Consider the following 26,329-nt stretch of genomic DNA (forward strand, 5'->3'; position numbering starts at 1 on the left):
TCTAAAGGTTTCTTTTTAATAATGATCTAAATTTTGGAAATAAATTTACAGAAATGGGACAATTCAAAGAGCTTTTATTTTGAAATGACACATCAGAATGACTTCATATGAAGTGAGTGACATAATCAGGTGTGGTACTATGATTATGAAGTGAATATGTTCTGTGCAAACTAAAGGTTTCCTTTTAATAATTATTTAAATTTGGAATTAAATTTACAGAAATGGGACAATTCAAATGGCCTTTATTTTGGAATGATACATCAGAATGACTTCATATTAAGTGAGTGACATAATCAGGTGTGGTACTATGATTATGAAGTGAAATTGTTCTGTGCAAACTAAAGGTTTCCTTTTAATAATTATTTAAATTTGAAATTAATTTTACAGACATGGGACAATTCAAGGGGCCTTTATTTTGGAATGATACATCAGAATGACTTCATATTAAGTGAGTGACATAATCAGGTGTGGTACTATGATTATGAAGTGAAATTGTTCTGTGCAAACTAAAGGTTTCTTTTTAATAATTATTTACATTTGAAATTAAATTTACAGAAATGGGACAATTCAAAGGGCCTTTATTTTGAAATGACACATCAGAATGACTTTATATTAATTGAGTGACATAATCAGGTGTTGTACTATGATTATGAAGTGAAATTGTTCTGTGCAAACTAAAGGTTTCTTTTTAATAATTATTTAAATTTGGAAATTAATTTACAGAAATGGGACAATTCAAAGGGCCTTTATTTTGAAATGACACATCAGAATGACTTCATATTACATGAGTGACATAATCAGGTGTTGTACTATGACTATGAAATGAAATTGGTCTGTGCAATCTAAAGGTTTCTTTTTAATAATGATCTAAATTTTGGAAATAAATTTACAGAAATGGGACAATTCAAAGAGCTTTTATTTTGAAATGACACATCAGAATGACTTCATATGAAGTGAGTGACATAATCAGGTGTGGTACTATGATTATGAAGTGAAATTGTTCTGTGCAAACTAAAGGTTTCCTTTTAATAATTATTTAAATTTGGAAATTAATTTACAGAAATGGGACAATTCAAAGGGCCTTTATTTTGAAATGACACATCAGAATGACTTCATATTACATGAGTGACATAATCAGGTGTTGTACTATGACTATGAAATGAAATTGGTCTGTGCAATCTAAAGGTTTCTTTTTAATAATGATCTAAATTTTGGAAATAAATTTACAGAAATGGGACAATTCAAAGAGCTTTTATTTTGAAATGACACATCAGAATGACTTCATATGAAGTGAGTGACATAATCAGGTGTGGTACTATGATTATGAAGTGAAATTGTTCTGTGCAAACTAAAGGTTTCCTTTTAATAATTATTTAAATTTGGAATTAAATTTACAGAAATGGGACAATTCAAATGGCCTTTATTTTGAAATGACACATCAGAATGACTTCATATTACATGAGTGACATAATCAGGTATTGTACTATGATTATGAAGTGAAATTGTTCTGTGCAAACTAAAGGTTTTCTTTTAATAATTATTTAAATTTGAAATTAATTTTACAGACATGGGACAATTCAAAGGGCCTTTATTTTGGAATGATACATCAGAATGACTTCATATTAAGTGAGTGACATAATCAGGTGTTGTACTATGATTATGAAGTGAAATTGTTCTGTGCAAACTAAAGGTTTCCTTTTAATAATTATTTAAATTTGAAATTAATTTTACAGACATGGGACAATTCAAAGGGCCTTTATTTTGGAATGATACATCAGAATGACTTCATATTAAGTGAGTGACATAATCAGGTGTGGTACTATGATTATGAAGTGAAATTGTTCTGTGCAAACTAAAGGTTTCCTTTTAATAATTATTTAAATTTGAAATTAATTTTACAGACATGGGACAATTCAAAGGGCCTTTATTTTGGAATGATACATCAGAATGACTTCATATTAAGTGAGTGACATAATCAGGTGTGGTACTATGATTATGAAGTGAAATTGTTCTGTGCAAACTAAAGGTTTCTTTTTAATAATTATTTACATTTGAAATTAAATTTACAGAAATGGGACAATTCAAATGGCCTTTATTTTGAAATGACACATCAGAATGACTTTATATTAATTGAGTGACATAATCAGGTGTTGTACTATGATTATGAAGTGAAATTGTTCTGTGCAAACTAAAGGTTTCTTTTTAATAATTATTTAAATTTGGAAATAAATTTACAGACAGGACTACACAAAGGGCCTTTTTTTTAAATGGCACATCAGAGTGACTTGAGAGTCATGTCCTAAAATCTTCATCATTTCCACAAAATAGCAAATATTTGTTGTTTATCCATTTATTATTTGTTTAGAAAATTATTTATTATTACATACATTTCCTGTCATTGACTTTTGGCTTTTATTTAGAAATTTGTTCCTCTGCACGCTATTACCGTAATGTTCAGAATACGACGTTCCACCAAATCTAAGTGGGGGCTGGCTTGACCAAGCTTTTCCAAGTGGAGGCTGCGACAGTGGAATGGTTTAGGCATTATGGGCAGTTTTTGAGAAATCCATATTGCTAGGTATTCAGTATAAATCCATGAGAATATTATACAGTGAGCTACCTCTGCTTAATGACAGTAAAATGTAATCTGTATTTCTACATGTCCACCAGGATTACTATTCAAAGCCAGTTAAGTGTTTATAGAAAAGTAAAAAATACGTAAATATATGAAACAATCAAAGCATGTTTTGCCACTTTAAAATGATTTAAAACGAAATATATTCCTAATGGCTTGTTAATTTTAGTCCATTTCCGCATTGCGTGCATTTATTTATTAACAGAGACATCGCTGCTCAAACGCGGGTTTCAGGCTCTCTATCTGTCCCAAAGCGGATGTGGTGTTCTCCGCAATGAAAAACCGTAATGACGCGCCTATACGTGCATTCGGATTTGAAGTGCGGATGGCTTGACCGTCAGTTTCCAAAGTGCGGATAGCTTGACTCCAGTTTCCAAACAGAGTCTGGATTCTTGCTAAGGGTATTTTGAACCATTCTTCTTTACAAAACATCTCCAGTTCAGTCAGGTTTGATGGTTTCCAAGCCTGGACAGCCCACTTTAAATCACATCACAAATTTTCAGTAATATTCAGGTCTGGGGACTGAGATGGCCATTCCAGAACATACTTGTTCCTCTGCATGAATGACTTAGTACAGGGGTACTCAAATAGAAATGATGAGGGGCCACAATTTTATTTTTCAATGACTCAAGGGGCCATTTATTGGGACCGTGTATGATAACGTATCATAACAATATAACGTATAACATTTATATATAACATTATGTCGGGCATGTAAATATTGCTCCGGTCGGTAAACGTGTTGCTGCTGCTGAGCGAGAGAGTGACTGTCTCGTTTCCGAGGGCTTTACTGCTATCTGTTTATTGTTGCCATGGAGGCAATCCCTAGCCTCGTCTTGAGATCGCGGTGCGCGATTTCAAAATAAGAGCGGACAGCGCGATTAAAAAAAACTTTTCTAAACAGCTCGCGGGCCAGAAATAGATGCCCAATGGGGGCCTTAGTAGATTTTGAGCAGTGTTTAGGGTTGTTGTCTTGTTAAAGTATCCAGCTCTGGTGCAACTTCAAAGTTGTCACTCATTCTTGAACATTGTTCTCACGAATCTAATGATTTTGACTTGAATCCATGCAACCCTCAACTTTTACAAGATTCCCAGCACCTGCACTGGCCACACAGCCCCACAGCACGATGGAACCGCCACCAAATTTTACTGTGGCTAGCAAGTGTTTGTCTTGGAATGCTGTGTTCTTTTTCCTCCATGCATACCGCCCCTTATTATGTCCCAAAAAATTATTTTAGTTTCATCAGTCCACAGCACCTCATTCCAAAATGAAGCTGGCTTGTCCAAATGTGCTTTAGCATACATCATATGACTTTTTTGTGGCGTTTGCGCAGAAAAGGCTTCTTCTGCATTACTCTCCCATACAGCCTCTCCTTGTGCAAAGTGCGCTGAATAGATGAACGATGCACAGTGACACCATCTGCAGCAAGATGAAGTTGTAGTTCTTTGGAGCTGGTCTGTGGGTTGACTATGACTGTTCTCACAATCCTTCGCCTCTGCTTATCTGTGATTTTTCTTGGCCTCCCACTTCGGGCCTTAACTAGATCTGTGCCTGTGGTCTTCCATTCCCTCACTATGTTCCTCACAGTGAAAACTGACAGCTGAAATATATGAAATAGCTTTTTGTATCCTTCCCCTAAACCATGATGTTGAACAATCTTTGTTTTTTAAGTCATTTGAGAGTTGTTTTGAGTCTCCCATGTGGCCACTCTTCAGAGAAGATGCAAAGAGAAGAAAAACTTGCAATTGGACACCTTGACACTTTCTCATAATTTGATTCAACTGTGTATGTAGGGCAAGGGTCAATGAGCTTACAAAACAAATTTTATGTTCCAATAATTAGTGCTTAAGGTATTCAAATCAATAAAATGACAAGAGTGCCCAAATCTATGCACCTGCCTAATTTTGTTTAAATAATTATTGCACACTTTCTCAAATATCACTGTGTTCATCTGCTATATGACATATTTAACTGAAATTGCTATTAAGGGTCTTTTCTCCTTAATAAACTACACCATATAGTATAGGGTGAACCTTTACACCCCTGACATAGAGAAGAGGTGGGTTTCTGATCTTCTGGGTGTTGTAAAACTGTCCAGCGCATGGAGAGGAGCTATGTATGCAATAAATATATCAGTTTTTCCTATTCGTTAACTTTAGTACATCACTCTGAAACCAGACAATCGTCCCCAATACGTTACCCCACTGTAACCCATGAATATAGAAAAATGCACTGGGTTATGATATTTTAATGCCAATATAGCAATAATATTTTGCAGCTGATATAAAAACAATTTTCAAAAATCACATACATTTCTGTCATTAAGAAATACAGCTCAGACCCAGAAATTCTAATATTTGCATGGCACTAGACAACAGAATGGCAACATGTGCACAATGGTAAAAGTACACATCTATAAAAACTAATTGAGCAAACATCAGACAAAAATATGTCTTGATATTAGAAGCCATATGTTCTCTGATTTAGGAAACTGAAAATATCCAACCTGTAGCGGAACTGTGGCTGCTCTGTAACTGCTTCTGCCAGCTGCCGCCAACCACACTTTGAATTGTCCAGCATTTCGGCAAGTCTGGTCAGAGCAATATCACTCAGTGTGTCCAAGCCCAAATTACATTCCTCCATGTTTTAGCAAAACAGCTCCTTCTGTACCTTACTGGAGACAAGCAAAGAAAATTTTCAGTGTTGAGGTTTGAAATTTGGATAGATCACAGTTGCAACAGAGGCTGTTGATGTTATCACACGTTCCTGAAAACGATGCCTTGCTCTGTAACTTTATATCTCTTATTATTATATTAAAAGTTTAGCATCCATTTACTTCCCAAATAATAGATCTGTGAATTAGGAAGTGAATTTAATAGGAAAAAGGAGTTTATTTTAAGAAAGAGAAAAAATACAAGGCATCCAATATGAATGGACACCATTTAGATACATCAGTCTCAAATGCACAATATCAAAAACAGCCTGTGTAAAAGTAATTTAAATAAGTGTAAGTGTAATAAGTTTAAGTGTAATTTCAGACTTCAGAAACTGAATGTTACATTATGTTAAGAAAAATAAGATATATGGTCTATATTTCTTCTAGCATATTGACCACCTCTACCAAAAATGACTGTACTGGAATCTAAAGGTAAAAAAGCACATAATTCAAAAGAGAACAAGCTACTTTTTCAAGCAGATTTCTTTAATGGTTTTTTCTCTGTATGTTATAATAGTTGTTTTATACTGACATCTAGTAGCCTGGATATATCAAAGATTCTGTAGTAAATCTGTTTTAAATCATGACCACCCCGTGTGTGGGAGCAATATGAAGATTAAATTTGTCTTTACTATTTTTAAACATAATAGACTTCATGCTTACGGTCATCAGTTGGTTTGAAATGTACTTTTAAGTACAGTAGAACCACAGGGGAAAATACTATTGTGCAAATATTGTTCATTGTAATCCTATGTAAGGTGGGAATTACCAGAATTGCTCATAACTATGACATTAGTCCAAATAACATTAAATCCTCACTTAGCTAATGAAAGCAAGAAGACTGACATGTTATTGAATCAGACTAGCAAAAAGGTCAAGCAATAATGGTTTAGTAGGTATAATAGGTGTCATTTTATACTGATTAAACTAAGCTAACAATCTAATCACCAATTGTGTTAAGGGGACATTTTACTATTTATTTTATTTTATTTATTTACTTTGCATAACTAAACTGTTCAAATATAAACAGTCATACATACCGCTCAAATCTACAGAATAATTTTCAAACGATTCTGGGTGGAGGGCTACACAATATCATCCACAGCACATGTTCTCATCCATTTTTTTTCTGAAATCAAGTTTATTATTTAGATGTTTGTTCTATTTGCTGCAGGAACTTATACTCTATTGATAAATATTTTACACGAGATACAGGAACATTTGTTGTGGAGATTAGTTTTAAATCATAAATCCCACTCTAGCTCATCCCAAAATCTTCCTCTGGTTTGTGTACACATAAGGTGATAGGCAAAGTGTTTTCAAGATTTATGATTAAAAATTTTAAATATTACTCTCAGAATACACATGTACATTCACTAGCAGTTTTGTTGAGTAATTGTATAGTGATTAGCTAAAACATTCAAATTACCTTGTTTCAACACATTGCTATCAGCTCTACTTACAATATAAGTGCATTGTAGTTCTATAATTAAATCTGCTTGCTTTTCATGTTTTGTGAGTCCCATTTATTCCTGTTCTTCAATGGTTAAAGTCCCATAGGACCACCCCAGAGGTAATATTTAGGTGACTGACTTATCATTCTTAGTAATACAATGACAATGACAATGACATACAATGGTGGTGTCTTGTTATTGTGTGTTGGACCAGACACAGTAAGGCTGCTGTGGTTTTTATACACTGTGTTCACCTTGTAGACACATTTTGTGTTAGTCATCATCTAGTCCTTCACCAGTGAACACAGAATGTTGCCCACAGGATGCTGTTGACTGGATATTTTGGTTGGTGGAATTTCTCAATCCAGCAGTGACAATGAGTTGTTTAAACACTCCAACAGCAGCACTGCTGTGTCTGATACATTCCTTCCAGAGAAACACACACTAAAACACCATTACCACCTCAGTGGTACAGAACTAAGAATGATCTACCATACAAAACAAGCAGGTCATCGTTTTTAAAAATAGTTTTTAAAAATGGTTATATGTGTTGCAGCCATGGCTCTTTCTGTCACCACCACTGTCAAAGAAAAAAAAAAGGCGACACTTTCTCTAATGACCGACTTCATACTTAAACCAATCAGAATTTCTTTGTTTGCACATTCAGCGATAGAAACATGGAGAACTTTAGAACAAAAAATGGAATTCCCCTCAGTACACTTTAAAAAAAGACAAGAAACTTTAGCAACACATAAAAATACCTGATTAAATACCTGAGTAGTGACGGGTCTTCCAGGAAGTGGGATCCACTCGTAGGGCTAAGTTTGCTCTTTAACACGCTGTGTGCGCGCGTGTGTGTGTATATATCGACCGAAGCTCAGAACTCGTTTAAAACGCAGGAATATTCAACGTGCCATTACCTGCTTTGTCAAATGCAGCGATTCATTATCTCACATCCGGATACTCGTCGATATCGACAGCACGCACACATCAGTTTTAACATTCAAACCCAGTCCGAAAATCTCCTCTGGATCCCGAGATCCGTTGTTTCGCTGTAGTTCCTCTTTCTAACAGCAATTTGCATATAAGACCCATGCTGCCTCTCTTTACTTTCACATTTAAACAACCTATAGCACCACAGCACTCACTCTCACACCTCGCTCGCATCAACCCTTAAGGCGTTAACTCCACTTTAAAAGAGCAAGTAATAATTTTATTCCAACAAAAATTATCCAGCAATGTTTATTAAATTAATTAGTGTTTTTGGTCTTTTCTGAAGTCTTTTTGTTTTCATTTTGAGTTGAATAATAAAATTAAAAAAAAAAATAATAATTTGCTGTAGTCCCAGAATGAACCATTTTATTCTCTGCAGAGTGGGTCACAGACTTGAGGGTGATCATGTTTTAGTGCAGAATCTCTGACACAACCAGGCCACTGGTGTCAGTGGCCTATACAACCAGGTGTCAGTATAGTTGCTGTATAATAACGTGTGAAAAAATCATTTGTAAAAATGTCTGAATTTCTGAACATTTAAGAGAACAGTTTGGAATATTTTTACCTTGAAATTACAGCTTGAAAATCGGTATAATGATTATATGGCCTCCTAGCCCCTCCCTCCTCACTAATTTCAGTACAGGGCTGTAAAAAATAAACCACAAGGTGAACACCAGGAGCAAAAAAGAAAAATATACTGTTCCTTAAAGTGACAGAAAATTATGAAATAACTAAGCTAATATGAGTTTAAATGTGACATTACATTCTGTGAGTTACAAAAAATACAGTGCCAAAAACGGTGTAAACCATAAAAGAAAAGTTCACATTTTTTCCACATTGAACCTTTCAAAACACATACATACATACATACATACATCTTCTTTTCCGCTTTTCCATTTCAGGGTCGTGGTGGCAACAGGGTGAGCAAAGAAGCCCAGACGTCTCTGTCCCTTGCAACATCCATCAATTCCTCCTGGGGGATCCCAAGGCGTTCCCAGGCCAGCCGGGAGATATAATCCCTCCAACGCGTCCTGGGTCTACCCCGAGGCCTCCTTCCAGTTGGACATGCCTGGTATACCTCCAGTGGGAGGCGTCCAGGAGGCATCCTGATCAGATGCCCAAACCACCTCAACTGACTTTGCTCAATGCGAAGGAGCAGCGACTCTACTCCGAGCTCCTCCCTAGTCACCCGATCACGGAGAGTACACCCAGCGACCCGTCGGAGAGAGCTCATTTCGGCCGCTTGTATTCGCAATCTTGTTCTTTCGGTCATTACCCAGAGCTCATGACCATAGGTGAGAGTGTGGACGTAGACTGACTGGTAAATTGAGAGCTTTGCTTTATAGCTCAGCTCTCTCTTCACCACAACGGTGCGGTACAGTGACCGCATTACTGCAGACGCTGCACCTATCCTACGGTCAATCTCACCATCCACTCCTTCACTTGGGGCAGGTTCTCATCCCTTACCTGAAGGGAGCAAGCCATCTGTTTCCGGGAGATAACCATGGCCTCAGACTTGGAGGTGCTGATCCGCATACCGACCGCTTAACACTCGGCTGCAAACTGCTCAAGTGAACGCTGGAGGCCTCTGTGCGAAGAAGCCAGAAGAACAACATCGTCCGCAAAAAGCAGAGATGCCACCTCCTGAGCTCCTCGACGGAAGCCCTCCTGCCCCAGTCTATGCCGCACCACCCTGTCCATGAATATCAGGAACAGGAGTGGAGATAAAGCACAGCCCTGACGGCGTCCAATACTCACACTGAACAAGCTTGACTTACTACCAAGGATGCGAACACAACCCAGACTCTGAGAGTACAAGGACCATACAGCTCGCCGGAGCGACTCCCGGAGCACCTCCCACAGAATCTCTTGGGGAACACGGACATATGCCTTCTCCAAATCCACAAAGCATGTGTAGAGTGGAGTAGCAAATTCCCACGCCCCCTCAATCATCTGTGAAAAAGTAAAGAGTTCCACGGCCAGGACGAAATCCGCATTGTTCCTCCAAAATCCTAGGTTCGACTATCGGACGAATTCTCCTTTCCAGCACCTTGGCATAGACTTTCCCCGGGAGGCTGAGAAGTGTAATCCCACGATAATTGGCACACTTTCTCCTGTCCCCTTTTTTGAAAATAGGAACCACCACCCCAGTTTGCCAATCCAAAGGCACCGTTCCCGAGGTCCATGCAATATTGTATAGGCATGTCATCCAAGACAGCCCCACAGTATCGAGTGCCTTCAGTAACTCTGGGCGAATCTCATCCACTCCTGGAGCTTTGCCACTGCGAAGCTTTTTCACCACCTCAGTGACTTCAGCCAAGGAAATGGAATCTGACGCCTCAGACACTTCTGGCCCTACCTCCTGTACAGGAGGCATGTCTCTCGGGGTAAGGAGTTCCTCAAAGTGCTCCTTCCAACGCCCAACAATACGCTCAGTCGAGTTCAGAGTTTCACCATCCTTGCTGAGCACAGCTTGGACAGTGTCCCCCCTCCCCCTCCTGAGCTGTCGGAGTGTTTTCCAGAACCTCTTTGAGGCTGCCCTGAAGTCATTCTCCATGGCCTCTCCAAACTCCTCCCATGCTCTGGATTTTGCTTCAGCAACTTCCACAGCTGCAGCCTTTTTCGCCTGCTGGTATCCATCCGCAGAATCGGAAGTTCCCCGAGCTAGCCAATCTCGAAAAGCCTCCTTCTTCCGCTTGACAGCTTCCCTCACCCCTGGTGTCCACCAACGGGTTCTTGGGTTGCTGCCATAACAGGCACTGACAAGCTTTTGACCACAGCTACATGCAGCCGCTTCCATGATGGAGGTCCAGAACAGTGTCCATTCAGACTCCATTCCCCCTACCTCCTCTGGAACATGTGAGAAGTTCTCTTGGAGGTGAGAGTTGAAATCCCTCCGGACAGAGTCATCTGCCAGCTTTTCCCAGCACACCCTCACTATACGTTTGGGTTTACCACGTCTGTCTGGCAGGTTTCCCCGCCACTGGATCCAACTCACCACCAGATGGTGATCGGTTGACAGCTCAGCCCCTCTCTTTACCCGAGTGTCCAAAACATACGGCCTCAGGTCAGACGACACAACCAAAAAGTCAATCAATGACCTTTGGCCCAGAGTGCTCTGGGACCAAGTACAATTATGAGCAATCTTATGTTCGAACATGGTGTTTGTTATGGACAAACCATGGCTAGCTACTCCACTCACTGCCTCTAAGAAGGCCGAATACTCTGAGCTGCTGTTCGATGCATACGCACACACAACAGTCAAAGTTTTCCTCTCTGCAAGCCGGAGCCGCATTGAGGCGACCCTCTCGTTTACTGGGACAAACTCCAGCTGTACAGGTGCCAGCCGGGGACTTGTGAGTATCCCCACACCCGCCTGGCGCCTCTCACCCTGTGCAACTCCTGAGTATGAGAGAGACCAACCCCTATCGAGGAGTTTGGTTCCAAAGCCAAAGCCTGTGTGTAGAGGTGAGCCCAACTATATCTAGCTGGTATCTCTCAACCTCACGCACCAGCTCTGGCTCTTTCCCCCCCAGTGAGGTTATGTTCCACGTACCAAGAACCAGTTTCCACTGACAAGTTCAACGACGCCAGGAGCCCCTTCGCCCCCGCTCTGTGCCCGATGGGCATTGCACCGCACCCCTACTCTGTATCTTGCGGGTGGTGAGCCCACATGATCCCCTCACGTTGCCATTTCGGGCTGAGCCCGGCCGGGTTACGCGGGCTGCCCGGCCACCAGGCGCTCGCCGTCGGACACTACCCCCAGGCATGGCTCCAGGGGTAGGTCCCGGTAACCCTCTCCCAGGCAGGGTACACTGAATTTTAATGGGTGTACTCATAGGGATGCTTTTGGATCATGTTTGTCTGGATCTTCACTCCAGACCTGTTTGCCATGGGAGACCCTACTGGGAGCTAACAGCCCCCGACGACATAGCCCTGGAGGTCATGAGACCACGGCCCACGAAGGGCCTTTCAAAACACATATAAGAAAATTTATAGACACAGTGGATAGTTGCTTCTAGTTGCTTCAAGTTTAAAGATATTTTTATCTGCATATTTAGGCAAACACTTTATAATCAGATTAATTTATGATTCTACATAACACTACCTTAATATCTTGTTCTTAAAATATACTTTTTAAAGACAGAAAAACATACATTCTTTGGCATGGTTCATAGCCTTGTTGTAACTCTCTTCTGTGAGGTTTGTAGTTTTTGGGACTGGAGGTGGGACAGTCTGCTCCAATTTTAGATTGGTTTCAAAAAAGGAAATTGTGTCACAGAAACACTTGAGGTAGGCTTTGTTTTGGTAAATAAAATCACTTAGCAACATCTCAGCGAATCGAGACAAGCTGGAAAATATTCATGTTGAGTTTTAAAGCATTCAAAAGGGTGATAAACTTAGATACTTTAGCCTACACAAATAAATTTTATGGAAATTAATATTGGCAAAGTCATTACATATGTTTATGCATGGGCTAAAGTGTTTCTACATTGCATATAATATTGATTTAACTGAATGTTAATATTGAAGGTTCTAACACTGCACAAAAGACACTTATTGGCATTGCATTTGATGACTTGGATCATGAGCAGCTGGTCCCATTGTTATTCATACTTTTGTTCAGATGTGTGCATTTGGGAAAAACAAAATTTTGGATAATAAGCTGAGCCTGTAACTTTGTGGTAACCACTGAAGGCCATGGTAAGGGTTCCTAGAGTGTGCTTCAGAGAAGATTTTTACCTGTAAAATGACAAACATTACACTATATAGCCCAACAGCCATTCATACAAAGATGTAGACGTGAGGTGGATATTTCTCTGCCCCTTATCAGCATAGTTAATATTGGTAATATTGTTACCACCCCACACCCCTCTATTGTGAAACTGGTTATAGTACCTTTATTTAGTAGGTCTGGTTTTGGATTCCACAGCACTCATAATTAATCATATTCTCATAGACCATTTACTGGCACATCTTGTGTCATAAGTAAACAAAAAATGGCATTTAAATGAATAAAACTAACAAATATTAAACATAAAAAATTTACATGATCAGCCAAAATTACTTAAAATGTATCAGGCTGGCATTTTATTCACATTTTCCATTCCACTTTAAATAACACAGCAGTTAATGTTCCATGTGAATGCCTTCGTTTCTGAAACAAAACTAGAAGCAGTAATGCTCAGCCATGGTGTTGACTGCTTATTTCATGAATGATCTGTGCATTTGAAAACACACCACAATTGAACAAGGTAAAGAAACTTGATTTTAACAGGGGGGAGTCTTTTACACAGCTTGTATGATTTTGTGAGGTCTGAAAAGAGGACTCCAATGGGTGCTCCATTTTAAGGGAAATCCGCAGTTTATTCACTGCGTACAGACTTGTGACTATGTGACATGTAATGCAAACACAATGAGTGACACTTTATATAGATCTTTTGGTGTTTGACCCAATAAATGTCTGATCACTCCTTTAACATTGCTACTAAGCATTTTCAAGTGTGATTTAAAATAAAAGAATCATTTACAAATCATCAAGTACTGATCAATGTAATCCCCGTGTTAGGGGAGAAATAATACTCAGAGCTGCAAAATGCTCATTTAAATAGCCTACATCTGTTTCCTCATTTAAAAATCAGTTCTCATTTGGCAGCCTTTAATAACAATAACAAATATAGTCTAACAAACACAAATCAAATTTGTGGGGGAATTCCAGGAGCAGTGTTGAGAAACTACATTAAACGGAAGAATCAGAATAGTACAGAAACTCTGCCTGAGAAAATTCGGTTAAATACTCTGGTTCACAATGAAGGTTGCAGGATGACACTTCCTTGATTTTGTAATATTGCTGGTCTTTAGTATTTCACATTTACATATGAAAGGGAAGCAACTTCTGATATTTGTTCAAATATCAGCTTGCATGTTAACTCTCAAATACAATTTGACTACAATATTTCCTTAAAGAGAAATTCTGGCAACTATTCAAATTGTCTGTAGTATTTCAGCGTGTTGGGATATGTCTGCTGTTCTAGAGACATTTAGGGTCAGAAATATTCACAGGGTGGTCATATAAACAAGATCCAAAATGTTTAACCTTAAATAGCTCCCTTAGAGAAAATATATTGCATTAAAATGATTATGAATACACTGCTTGATGTGTGGGATAATATAGTTTTGGGAGGGGTTTTGCTATAATATATATATATATATATAGTAAAAGACACATTTATGATGGAAATGCCCAAAGAAATTTTAGTACTACTTCTCTTATCATTGTCAATCATTCAACATAAAAGTGTAGTTTCACAAGTGGCTTGTATTGTAAATAAAATGGCTATATTTCTGACCCCTGGATTCTTTCAAACATTTTACATCAAAACAAATCCTCATCAATAATCATTAAGTACTTTAGCATAAGGCTGCTAAATGTGTTCTGCAGGTATTTATTCAGACATGAAGCACTTTATCATTTTCATTAATTTTTTATAATTATATATATAGATAGATAGATATACACAAACACACACACAAAAAAGATTATTACAATTACATGTGATGTTGACAATTTAGATTTACAAATAAACCAACAGTGAATATAGACAAAGAAGCTGAGTTATAAACGTCACAAATTCAGTGAGACAATGATGTGGCCGTATTAAAATTCTTAGATCCTGGTCTGGTCTCAGATCCTTTTGCCCTTATGTAGTCTATTGAATCGCCACATGTGCTCCTTCCTTAACATTTTCCAGTACTCGTGGCTCTCAGGATCCAACTCACCAAGCTTTTTGGTGGGACCAAGATCCAACTGAAACAACCTGGAGAAAAAAAGTAACTACATTAGATTGTTTCAAGTAATTAACAAGAATCTCTCCTCAAATAAACTAAAAAATATTTTCATTACTTTCTACTGTATCATATTCAGTCAATTGCTGCACAAGTCGTTTCTAAAATTGTAGATACATGATCAGTGTTTTTGACTTTTTACTACTGTCCCACTTTATTAACAGTCTGGACTACAGGATATATTTAATGAATCAATTAATACACACAAAGACTCTATATTAATTTAAGCTACACAGAAACAAATACAGTGTCTGAGCTCAACTGATGACATGGATAAAAAAAAGATGTGCACAGGTACTTTATTGGTGCATAATTTGCAACCCTCATAAATTATAATTTATGTTAGGTTTGCCATATGGCAATAAACAAAAAAAAAACAACAACATTCAGCAGCCAATTGTTGTCCTCATAAAAGTAAAATGTGAAATGAACAAAACTTTTTCTTTTTTAGATTGCAAAGTGATGTGCAACATCATTTTAAGGCCACAGCAATGAAAAGATAGATATATTTAAAAAGAAATGACATAATATTTTGAGAATAAAGTCAAAATATTTTGAGGAAATAAACATCAGAACATTCTGAGAAACACCATTTGGATTCAGACAATTATTAATTATTTACATAGGCATTATACTCCCAGTCTGTTCACAAGTTTAAAGTGAGAATTTATTTAAGCAGGTACTTTTTAACTATTTCTAAATGTCTGGTTGTTGTTGGTTTGTAGATTTTGTTTATTCATGAAACCTATACCAAACTAACTTCATCAGATCATCCACTTTATTTTCACTCCAGATGGTTGTGACTGCCATACTATACTTGCAGTGAAATATTCTGAGATTATTCACAACATATTCTTTTCAAAGTGACCTTTGGGAATAACCTTTGAAAAGTATATAAAAACTTGAAACATTTGACTAAGGATCTGTTACAAATCTATTTTAAGACTTCATGAGGCTTTGTAGTTTGTTGGACTGTTTATAATTTTACCATTCTGGATATTCCTCTTTTGGCCTAAGTGGTGGATCTTCTCCCTGTTTGAAGATGTTCACGCCTACAGCATGTGACGTGAGCTTCACTGGATCTTTACACACCTCTGGACCCTTCAGCACATCCTTCACCATGCCTTTACCTTTCCCTTTAGCAGCTGAAAGACAAAACATCATATATGATCAGGAACAAACCTATTTCAGGCTAATTAGCCTATTTTTAGTTGGTGCACTGTTTACATATATGCTTATGCTCCTTCACTATTTTACCAGTTTTTATTAACATAAATGACCAGTTTCTAATATACCATTCACTCCCCAGTCCATATAAATTCATAAAGCAACAAAAACAGCCTGAACTGTATTTGTGATGTCACAAAAAAAAAAAAAACCTACACTATATATTTATATTTTCATCTCAGAGCTACTTAAGCCACATAAGCTTATGGTAGTGTGTCAATTAGAAGAGAAAGCATTCACAAATATTTTTTTAGGTGAAAATGTAATGAAAGCAAAAAGAATAAAGGGAGGTGAGTAATAGTCATATAAATGTGACTGTTTACAGTTTATGTAATACATATATGTTTGCATTAGGTAAAAAATTAAAAGGAATATTAGAAATGTTGGATATGGACATTTGCGAGCATGAGAGGTCGATCAGCTTCAGCATAAAACTTAAGATCACTTCAAGGTACTGCAAGCAGGAGACACTCCCCCTAGCATATAATTTGGAATCACCAAATTCACTCAGTTGTACTTTTTTATCAAATTATCAAATCACATGTATGGCATTACTGTTTATATTAGTGTAATATTCTGGTATCAGGCAACACTTCAAAGACGTACAAATAAATTGTTTGAGAAAACATTTATGGAATAATGAGAAAACGCTAATTAGTGAGCAGTTAAAAGGAAGTCCTCACAAACATCAAAAAGCATCAAATAGCTACTTGGCTAACTGATAGAAAACATAGCCCTGACTGCAGTGTTATCAAAATCTAAATATGGAAAGGGTTATCAAACTCATTCAAGGAGAAAATCTTGCATTTAATATTAAGCAATTATTGCAAATATGTACAAAATTAGAAGATTCTAAAAGAGAATTAGAAATGCACAATTAAACAAATGATAAACAAAAGAGCAGAAACTGGGATCAATGTTTGTGACAAAAATCTAAGAAATGAAATTAATTAAATATGATTTACAAACAGAGAAGCTAAAGGAAAACAAGCACTAACATCTAAATAGAAGAAAACAAAGCGGCAAGGAAAACAGTTATCTGCACTGGCTAAGGAGACTATACTGGGACATTTGTCTGGTGCTATTCTAGTGAAACATATATCTTTCTGGGGAAAAAAAATCTAATTTCCCAAATGTAAAATATAGCTTAACCGCGACCCTGAATTGGATAAGCGGTTACAGATAATGAATGAATGAATGAAAATATAGGTTAGCATGCCATGTTATGTCAAGTAAGAGTGGCAATATTTACTTCAACAGTCAGCACACATGGACACTGAAATTTGAGACACATTTCTCATTCCATTGCTAGAAAAAAGCTTTGGTGATGAAGCAATTCTTCAGGGTGTTCTTGCCACAATGCTAAGTGTTAAAGCTTTTCTTCTGTAAAGGCATATCAAATCAGTGACATGACAGGTGAAGAAAATCTTGTCAGATATACGATATTGTTTATTAGTGAAATCCATGCCTCCAAGACGTCAAGCACAAGGAAAAACACCAATGTTCTATGGTGAATGTATGCGGATGAATCCCCAGTGGCTTTATATACATATTTTATATTATTGGGCACTTGCTCATTAAAAATCTCTTCTAAAATAAAGAATATCTATTAATACCCTGTCGCCCATTGCTGCAGTATAGTTCAGAGAGTTTCTGAAATTTTAGACGTCACAGCCCAAATAATTGTGGAAGCCTTCAGCTTTTTTTGCGTGATGCTACATAGCTATCTAACGTCCAAGGTCAGCTTTTAGTGTGCTGCACCTGGGAAGACAGATAGCCAACACATAATCAGTCTTACCGACTTTCTTAGCGTATCCACGACTTTGACCAGGACTTTTCAAACGAGTACAAGCAAAGATATAGGCGTGTGAGTAAAAACTACTAATGTGTGTCCATTTTAAATGACGGATTATACTCCTTAACGCCATCGTACCATTAACCTACAACAGTACCATGCCGTGGATCATGAGTAGTGCTTCCGCTCGGTTCTGCGCATGCGCGTTTCTCAAATGCATGGTCCTAAATCGCGTTCACGCGAGGCTGCAGGGTGTCTTGCACTATGTTCGAAATTCCCCACTCACCATTAATATATGAATCACTATATAGTGCAGAATATGGGACGGAATTCATGGCGTATTGAACGAATTCGGGCACGACCTCGTGTGAGTCTTTATTAAACATCGCAGTGTATCCGTTACAGAGTTCCGTTACGCTATTCTTTGAACTAGGAGTCTTCAAACTACGACCCGCTGCTTTTATGTAACCGGCCCCTTTAACTACGGCAACAAACCGTTGTCTGGCCAAGGATTTATGTTTCGCGTCAACTACAATGTGTGATGTAAATCTTATCATGAATATGTAATTACGCCCGGATTTGAGGCCTCCCATTGGCGAAAACCTTAAGAAGCGTGTAAACGTGTCATTTTTGGTCACGTTATCGCGACAAAATTGTACATAAATCCTTTGTGAACGTAGTCCCTACGTTTCATCTGAATTATTATAACATAGTGAGCGAAGCACTGACCTATGGCTACGTTGAGCCCTACGTGAGCAGTGTGAAGACAGCAATACTAGTAAGATGATCCCCATAGCAACTGGAAGTTCATTTTTCACAATAAAAAATCTGATGTTTAATACCTTAAAATATGTAAACATGCATATTATTATATAATTTAATTCATAACATGCTCTAAAGCTTTTCATAATTTTATATCAAACAAGCATCACTATCCTCTCACACTATGTGTGTAAGACATACTGAGGCGTAATTCATTCACATTGATAAATTATGTGCATTCTTTTAATAGCATACTGCTAAACAATACAGTGTCAATACAAACCCATAGTGAAATTAACTTTCTAGATCTTCTTTCTGTAAACATGTATAATATGTTTAAAGATACATTAATTTACTCATGTTTTATTTAATTATGTGTATCTACTTTTATATATACATTAAAAACTTGAGAGGTTAAATCTCCTTTAAAATGGAATTGAACAAAAAATCTGAACTAAATAAATGCTTTTTTCAGCAGGAAATTCTGTGGTGGTTGAAGTAAGGGGTTTATATATATAGGGTGGTACGCTTCTTTGGGGCTTCTCCACACCGTAGCTCTCCCAGATGTGGGGAAAATAGTAAAGGTGGACTCATCAGAGAACAATACATGTTTCACATTGTCCACAGCCCAAGATTTGCGCTCCTTGCACCATTCAAACTGACGTTTTGCATTGGCATGAGTGACCAAAGGTTTGGCTATAGCAGCCCGGCTGTGTATATTGACCCTGTGGAGCTCCCGACGGACAGTTCTGGTGGAAACAGGAGAGTTGAGGTGCACATTTAATTTTGCCGTGATTTGGACATGTTTTTTGGATACAATCCAGGTTAGCACCTGAACATCCCTTTCAGACAGCTTCCTCTTGCGTCCACAGTTAATCCTGTTGGATGTGTTTCGTCCTTCTTGGTGGTATGCTGACATTACCCTGGATACTGTGGCTCTTGATACATCACAAAGACTTGCTGTCTTGGTCTTAGATGTGCCAGTAAGACGTACACCAACAATTTGTCCTCTTTTGAACTCTGGTATGTCACCCATAATGTTGTGTGCATTACAATATTTTGAGCAAAACTGTGCTCTTACCCTCTGCTAATTGAACCTTCACACTCTGCTCTTACTGGTGCAATGTGCAATTAATGAAGATTGGCCACCAGTCTGGTCCAATCTAGCCATGAAACCTCCCAGTTTCATTTTCATTGTCCAACCCCTGTATTCATTCATTATCTGTAACTGCTTATCCAGTTCAGGGTCGCAGTGGGTCCAGAGCCTACCTGGGATTATTGGGCGCAAGACAGGTATACACCCTGGAGGGGGCGCCAGTCCTTCACAGGGTAACACACACACCCCTACGGACAATTTCGAGTCACCTACCAAAGTGTGTTTTTGTACTGTGGGAGGAAACCGGAGCACCCGGAGGAATCTCACGCAGACATGGGGAGAACACATCAACTCCTCACAGACAGTCACCCGGATCAGGAATCGAACCAACAACTTCCAGATCCCTGGAGCTGTGTGACTGCGACACTACCTGCTGTGCCACCGTGCCACCCCAACCCCTATATATATATATATATATATATATATATATATATATAAAATGTTTAAAATGTATAATGTATAAATGTATAAAATGTATCCGTTATTTGATAAATTAAGGCTTTATGTTGTTTCAGCTATAACGCAATACATAGGTGGCAGTAAAGAATCATGATTCACTAAATACACAGATTTAACGTGTTAACACGTTCATAACGCATTAACACGTAAATACCTTAGCGTAGCGTATCATTACGTGTTTTAAGACGGAGAATCCAACACGTTTAGAGACCAACGGCGTTCCATAGGGAAACGAGGACCGCACCGCCCACTTAAGCAGACAGGAACCGTAAACACTTGTCGCGTTGACTCGTCTGTGCAGCGCCATCTTTACTCTTGTGTTCCCTCTTTAGTTTCTAGAAGATGGCAGAGTATAATTCAGTCCAGAAAGGATCATTAAAACTCAAAGGAATTGGAGTTGTTTCTGCGGGGAAAAAGTATGTTAATTTCTAAATTACAAAATGATTGAAGATTTTTTTATAGATGTGACTCTGAGAGTGTAGATACCGAGTGAGTTGACGTTGTAGTGGATAGGATTAGTATCTCTGGCTAACAGGCTAAAGTTTCTCACTGTCGTGTTAAAAGCGTTTAAGATTTTTTTTGAGAAACAACTGGTATATTTAACGAGACAATTAATGTTTCCGCTTTCTTGGTAAAAAGGCATAGTAAAAAAGCACGATGCTAACATCAGTAAAATAGATACGTATCAAAACAAACACAATGCGACTCTACAATAAAACACGAAGGTTTAAAAGCGGTCAGTAATACAGGCCTATTAATTAACACGAATACATCTAAGAAAACACCCAGACCTTATTGATATGCACCATATGAAATGAACTAGGTACTTTACCTTTTCTCATTTGTCGGATAAAACAAATACAGGGGTGGCACTGTTAAACGTCTGTTCAGTATAGAAAAAGTGTCTTACATTTAAAATCTACTTTAAATCAGAATTTTCTTATGAATTGTACATTGTCCTAATGCATGCACGCACGCACACACACAATTTTATTTATTTATGTATTTTATGTTGTGCACTAGCACGTGGGAAGAAAATATTAACCAATAACATGCTGATAGTAGGTTCCTGCGTAATTAAATCTGTTACTGTTCAGTGCCATGACATTATTTTTTAAGAGATAAGAGATAGTGCATGTGAATAAAGTTAGGACGTCTATGTTGTCACTTTAATGTTCTTTTTAAATCAGGAAAAAGAAGAAGGACAAGGAGAGGAAATATTTGGAGGAGCAGGTGCTGACTACACAAAATGAAGAACAGGAGACCAAAAAAGTCTTTGTGGACAAAAGGACACCTGCCCAAATCGCATTTGATAAAATTCAGGAGAAACGAGTATGTGGGTCTTTGAATATTAATATTCTACCTCAGAAAATAGTGTGTGTAACAGTCATTATAATACTGAAGGAACCATTATATTCTGTACTGATATTTACACATTATATACAATACATTATATATACATATATAATATATTCAATCTATGGTGAACTTCTCAGCATATATAGTCTATACTGTGTATAGTACAGGCAATAGATTCAATGAAGGGTAAGCATAAAAAAATAGCAAGAAATCAGTTAACATAATGGCTTTTAAGATCATATAAAAGGCAAATAGATACACTGCTCAACCATAACATTATAACCACCTTCTATTTTCTAAATTACTTTCCATTCTCCCAAATGAGCACCCTGATTCTTCCCTGAACCTAAAACAGAACTTTGTAGTTCTATAATAATACACTGAAATCTATCTGTTGCTCTGTATATTTTGTTTGCCCACTTTACCCTGTTCTTTAGTGGTCAGGGCAATGATATAGGAAATATGATTTGGGTGGTAGACCATTCTCAGCGCTGTAGTGACACTGGACCATTGAAGATGGCTGATGAAGGACTAGAGGATTACCAACACAACCTGTGCAGCACTAGATGAGCTACAGTCTCTAACATTACATGTACAAGGTGGAATGGCAATGTAGGTTTGTCTAGTAGTGGTGCACGATATATCTTCAACCAATAAATTGTTTTTATGTTTTTGTGTATATTTGTGTTTTGTTTTAATCCAAAGTAAATTTGCGATGATAAAATGATTGGCTATTAATATCGGCATCGGCTACACCAAGGTGCTAATTATTGGTTATCGCATCAGGCCCAAAAAAAAAACAAAAAAAAACTATCAGTGCATCCCTAATGTCTTGTACAGTGGACTGTGAGTGGACACAGTGTTTAAAAATTCCAGCAGCACTTCAGTATCTAATCCACTTGTATCAGCACAATACACACCAACACTACCATATCAGTGTTATTGCAGCTTTGAGAATGATCCACCACATACATCATACCTGCTCTGGAGTGGTCCTATGGGGGGTCCTGAGCATTGAAGTACAGGGTGAAAGGGGGGGAAACAATCAGGATTACACTTTGTAATTGGAGAACAACAAAGTGCTCCTGTATTTTCAATAGCTAAGAGAATGGACTGCAAGTGCATAAACAAGCATGTTGTGATAATGTTATGGTTGATTATGATGATATGTATTTTGCTCTTTAATAATGCCAGATAAAAATGTTTTGTTATAATTAAATACAGTGTGACATGTCTGAACATACCATCTAATATTTTATCCTGCTTAATTTTTAGCAAATGGAAAGGATTTTGAACAAAGCCTCCAAAACACACAAACAGAGAGTTGAGGTAAGAATGTGTTGCGTTGTATTTTAGATCCAAATTCAAACAAATATCTGTTCATTACTCCCACTAAATTACTTACCACCCAGGAGATGTCTGAAACAAAATTTAATTTCTCCATGGAGCTCTGAATGATACAATATTTGACCATTTTACTACCAACCCAAAAAGCCTTTTGCATGCTAAAAATGCTCACTTGTGGAACATAACTTAATACTTTAAACCAGCACAAAGCGTTGTTTAGAGCAGTGGTTCTCAATCCTGGTCCTGAAGTACCACTGCCCTACATATTTTAGAGAAGCCCTTGCTTGAAACACATCTGAGGCAACTCATGAACTAATTACCAACCCCTTCTTGAACTGAAATGTGAGTTTTAGAGCAGGGAAAATATTACAAACATTCAGGTCAATGGTACTTCAGGACCAGGATTGAGAACCACTGCTCTAAACAATGCTTTGTGCTGCAGCTGTTAATGTAGTGTAAACTTCCCAAACAAATGCAATTTTGACTGAATGAAACTATTATATATAACTCATATATTTTTCCAAATGGCAAAGTCAATGGGATACATGCCAGGATAATAAATTACAAGAAGCGAATCCCATTATTGGACAAAAAAACCACAGACCTACCTTGAAAACCACTGGGACCAAGCAGTGTGCACAATATTCTGTATAGAACACACCAGATTAACTTATGTATCTAGTAAAGGGAGAAGCAGCCCCATATTGTGCAACATGCCAAATTCAGCTAACAATAGAAGATTTAATGTTGTACTGTATTGACTTTGGCCACGAGAGGCAACATATTCTATCCATAACATAAGTCCATAATAGAATTATTCAACAATACAAAAGCATCAGCACTTTTGTCAACAACGAAACTTAAGGAACACACATGACAAACTTAAATAGATGGGAGCCTCAACATACCTAAAATAAAACTGTATTAGTAAATTATTAACATCTTACTACATTTCTTGCCATGAATGTGGCCTTTTGGGCAGATATGGCGTTAAATGCAAACTAACTAATGATATTTTTTTTTCTTCACCTAGGACTTCAACAGACATCTGGACACACTCACAGAGCATTATGATATTCCTAAAGTCAGCTGGACTAAATAATAAGGTCAAGATTATTGTCTTTAAAACATCGACTTTCAAGCACAAAGGATCTTCATGTCCCATTTTGAGAAACTACTTTCTTCTTTGTAAAGGGAGTAACTTGATTATATGCATCAGGCAGTCTTGATTTGGCTCCTCCTCTACAGAAACTGTAATAACTAGACCACAGATGTTTCATACGAAATATGTACATTTGCTGCATGCTGTGTTAACTTGAAAGAAGAAGAGCAGTCATGATTAGTTCCTGATTTGGCCTGTGGAAATTTTTTTTTCCTGCTATTTTTTTCGTTCTTTTCACTGAACATGTTTAACATGATTTGTGGTATGTATCCGATTAAAGTGTGACCATTGTCAATGTTTGCAATTAATAAAAAGTTCAAATCTATAAATGTTTCCAGTTTGTTTTATCAAGCTGAAATGTTTCCTTTTCTGGGTAATCAGAGCATTGGTCATCAATTCCAGTTCACATGTTTTGGCATACCTGATATTTTGCTGGTATGTTTAAGCAGGGAAGTCACCAAACTGCACTGGAGCCCTTCATGACAACAGTTGATGACCTCTGGTTAAGAGGACATAAAGTAAACATAAATGGTATAAAACCTGCTGTTACTTGAAGCCCATCTATACTTGAATAGATACATGTCCAAAAGAAAAACAGCCCTACAATGTCACAGACCCGCCACACATACTTTGCAGAGGTAATGAGGTAATTTTCAGCTTGGCTATTGGTTAAACTGTTAGCGGCCTATATATGATGATGTTTGCCACAAAGCTCTTTTGACTCCATCTGATCACAGAAAATAGTGACATGTATATGTACATCAAGATTTTTGAATGATTTATTCTGAGAATTCTTAAAATTGTGACTTACTTTCATAATTATTACTTATAATTTTAAATTTCCACAAAGTGCTATATTATAAGATGCTAGTTCATTTATCAGAGATATCACAACTACGTGAAACATTCTTACTGTCATCATATTTTAATTTCCAATATTTTCCCTCTATTGAAAACAGGCTTACATGCAGATTAACTTGTTATATTTAATTCAAGTAAATATTTTGCATGCACCAAGGTTGCATTACATTTACATTACTTGAATACAATTAAATCCAAGTATTTTAGATTACACTTTACAGTGTGATGGAGCATTGAGTTCTACCATCAACAGAGGGCACTGTTAGATCTTTGTTTGAAAACTATTTATGACTTGCATGTGCATTGCTTGAATCATAACAGTAAAATCCAATAATACCAGGGGGCAGTAGAGAGCTCTGAGGGTCAAGGGAGTCTACAGGATAGACTCTACTAACTCCTATAGATTTCTGCTTATATTGTCCCAATTCTGTGGAAATAAGCAGATAACCAAAAACTTAAGTCAACCATTATTCCCATAGATTTCTGTTTCCCTGAGTTATGGTTACTCACTGAGAGTATTTATGGGTTATTCATCACATATGGTGCTGGACTTTGCATGTCTCCTTTTATATATTCATTCATGTAAATCACAAGTTTTATTTATTTATTATTATTATTATTATTATTATTATTATTACTACATCACACACATATAACCACATTAAGATATAACCATTGTATTAGAGGGGACACAACACTAAATGTGTTAAAGCATGTGTGGTCATAGCCATGCTAACTCCCACAGACATAATTTGATTTGTTAGGCAGAGTCATAAATCAGACTAAATAAATAATATATTTTAAAGCATCTAACTACAAAGATCCACCCAATCAGTTGTAATTATTCATGTTTCTTCAGCTTTTGAGATGTACCCCCACAATGGATTACATAAATAAAAAATAAATAAATACATACATTTTAAAAAGGGAGGCACGGTGGTAGTGTCGCAGCCACACAGCTCCAGGGGCCTGGAGGTTGTGGGTTCGATTCCCGCTCTGGGTGACTATCTGTGAGGAGTTGGTGTGTTCTCCCCGTGTCCGTGTGGGCTTCCTCCCGGTGCTCTGGTTTCCTCCCACAGTCCAAAAACACACGTTGGTAGGTGTATTGGGGATTCAAAATTTCCATAGTTATGAATGTGTGTGTGTGTGTGTGTGTCCATGTTGGCCTGTGAAGGACTGGTGCCCCCTCCAGGGTGTATTCCCGCCTTGCGTCATATTATTCCAGGTAGGCTCTGGACCCACCGCGACCCTGAACTGGATAAGCGGTTACAGATAATGAATGAATAAAATGAAAAAATAAAATAATAATAATAAATCTGCTACAGGAGAACAGAAATCCTTACAGATAGACGAAGTGATGGTTGTACTTGTCATTTTATGTAGGTGTGTCTCTTTAATGCACACACCTTTTAGATTAAAAGGACAGATTCATAAATGAGAGGAGAAAACAGGGGCAATTAGAGTCCCATTAACTCCCATCAAATGCTTCTTAAAAGAGTCAGCTTCTTATTGACTTTCTATTGGCTGGTAATAGAGGAGTATTAACAGGCTTGTTT

The 26,329-nt window shown here is 37.5% G+C and overlaps 3 protein-coding genes across 4 annotated transcripts in view; 1 reads left to right on the forward strand and 2 right to left on the reverse strand.

The window, feature by feature from the left end:
* Positions 1 to 7,859, reverse strand: part of malt2 (MALT paracaspase 2) — a 36,119-nt gene extending 28,260 nt beyond the window's left edge. Inside the window, exons 1-2 of the mRNA XM_066648135.1 lie at positions 7,580 to 7,859; positions 5,143 to 5,310 (exon numbers count right to left, since the gene is read on the reverse strand). Of these exons, the coding sequence (XP_066504232.1) occupies positions 5,143 to 5,279 (137 nt within the window). The 5' untranslated portion in view covers positions 5,280 to 5,310; positions 7,580 to 7,859. The remainder of the gene's footprint in view (positions 1 to 5,142; positions 5,311 to 7,579) is intronic.
* Positions 7,860 to 12,896: 5,037 nt separating this feature from the next.
* Positions 12,897 to 18,102, reverse strand: mrpl54 (mitochondrial ribosomal protein L54). Of its 2 annotated transcripts, none has more exons than XM_066647493.1 (3): positions 17,954 to 18,102; positions 15,634 to 15,790; positions 12,897 to 14,617 (listed from the first exon to the last, which is right to left on the reverse strand). In XM_066647493.1, exons 1-3 carry the CDS (start codon positions 18,051 to 18,053, stop codon positions 14,485 to 14,487), a joined length of 390 nt encoding a protein of 129 aa, XP_066503590.1. In that variant the 5' UTR covers positions 18,054 to 18,102; the 3' UTR covers positions 12,897 to 14,484. The 2 variants fall into 2 exon arrangements, with proteins under 2 accessions (XP_066503590.1, XP_066503589.1); XM_066647492.1 differs by lacking the exon at positions 17,954 to 18,102 and adding an exon at positions 17,671 to 17,854 and having other exon boundaries at positions 12,920 to 14,617.
* Positions 18,103 to 20,298: 2,196 nt separating this feature from the next.
* On the forward strand, positions 20,299 to 24,228 carry fam32a (family with sequence similarity 32 member A). The gene is made up of 4 exons (XM_066648415.1): positions 20,299 to 20,460; positions 21,235 to 21,376; positions 22,679 to 22,732; positions 23,784 to 24,228. The coding sequence occupies exons 1-4, from the start codon at positions 20,387 to 20,389 to the stop codon at positions 23,850 to 23,852; spliced, it is 339 nt and encodes a 112-aa protein (XP_066504512.1). The 5' UTR covers positions 20,299 to 20,386; the 3' UTR covers positions 23,853 to 24,228.
* Positions 24,229 to 26,329: the final 2,101 nt, after the last annotated feature.

Source organism: Hoplias malabaricus, chromosome 16 (genome assembly GCF_029633855.1).
Source record: "Hoplias malabaricus isolate fHopMal1 chromosome 16, fHopMal1.hap1, whole genome shotgun sequence".
NCBI lineage: Eukaryota > Metazoa > Chordata > Actinopteri > Characiformes > Erythrinidae > Hoplias > Hoplias malabaricus.